General features: G+C 48.0%; 1 protein-coding gene across 1 annotated transcript in view; it reads left to right on the top strand.

The window, feature by feature from the left end:
* The window catches only part of GCM2 (GCM transcription factor 2), an 11,930-nt gene extending 10,734 nt beyond the window's left edge, over nucleotides 1–1,196 (top strand). Inside the window, exon 5 of the mRNA XM_019633792.1 lies at nucleotides 258–1,196. Within this exon, the coding sequence (XP_019489337.1) occupies nucleotides 258–1,196 (939 nt within the window). The remainder of the gene's footprint in view (nucleotides 1–257) is intronic.
* The last annotated feature ends 153 nt before the right edge of the window (nucleotides 1,197–1,349 follow it).

Here is a 1,349-nt window from a genome sequence, read left to right as displayed (position 1 = left end):
CTGCCACTGAAACCCACCCCGCCCGGCTACTATGGACCCACCTCATTCAGCAGTGTGGTATCATGCCTGAGCAAGCTCAACCTATGCAACCCCTGGACCATGTACCCAAATCATATACCGGAACAGCGGAGAGCTCACAACACAGAACCCACCAGTTGGAAGTTTGTTTTTATTCTGTTGGTTGGCTACTGTTACAGGGGAGGGTGTCCATGCAATGTGCATTTTATTTACAAATAAAAATATATATTATTTTTTAGGCAGGAGAGGATCACGACAACAGTGGACATTTCAACAACATACCTCCTCTGGAAAACTCAGAAGAGTTTGATGTAATTGCTGACACTGGCTTCCCTATTCCAGGGCAGCCTTGCTTTTCTTTCCCAAATTCGGATGCTTACAAGGCTACCTGTGACCTCGCCACCTTTCAAGGGGACATAATGCCACCCTTTCAGAAATATCCAAACTCAAGGATCTATTTGCCTAGGCCACCTTGCAGCTATGAATTGGCAGGTCCTGGTTATACAAATTTGAGCCCAATGCCTCCTCTTTATAAAGATTCCAGCAATAACCCTAATGACACAGACTGGGTTCGTCTGAATGCACTACAATATAATGTCAACTCATACTGCAGCTTCGAGAGAAGCTGTGATCTCACCTGTAAACAACATGGCTGGGAACCAGCTCTTGGAAAACCTGGCCTTGGGGAGAGGACTGACCCTGGACAGTTCCAGACCATGGCCACTCGCCCTTACTATAACCCAGAGCTTCCCTGCAGGTACCTCACGACTCCCGCACCAGGTGCTCCAGCCCTACAGACCGTGATCACCACCACCACCAAAGTGTCCTACCAGACCTACCAGCCCCCTGCTTTGAAATACTGTGACAGTGTGCACAAAGCTAAGAACCTTTCAGGCTGTAACTACGCTTCTGAAAATACCCCGATGTCCATCTCTCCAGAAGCCTTGGACCTTCCAGCTGCAGTCACCAGGGCAGCCTCTCCAACAGAGTCACTTCCTTTGAAAATTCCAGGAGATTGCAGGCCCATCAGAACCACTTTGGCTTTTCCTCAAGAGTCAGCTCCCTCCAGGACAGACAGAGCAGAGGCCTGGGATGTGTGTGCAGCTGGACTGGGGTCTGCAATCAGTTACTCAGGTAGAGTCAGTCCATTCTTTAGCTATGGCAATGAGGACTTTTAAACAACAAACCTGGGCACAACAGAGTATTGGTGTCCACACAGGCAATGAAACGAAATGGCAACTATCTCCTGTTGAGTTGGGACATTTATCTAGTAAAGTATTTTAAAACCCACTTCACTACACAGAATTAGGCCTGGAAAAGTGACTCTTCCA

This window comes from Hipposideros armiger, unplaced genomic scaffold (genome assembly GCF_001890085.2).
Source record: "Hipposideros armiger isolate ML-2016 unplaced genomic scaffold, ASM189008v1 scaffold_1410, whole genome shotgun sequence".
NCBI classification, from domain to species: Eukaryota; Metazoa; Chordata; class Mammalia; order Chiroptera; family Hipposideridae; genus Hipposideros; species Hipposideros armiger.
This window is presented reverse-complemented; position numbering and strand designations above follow the sequence as displayed.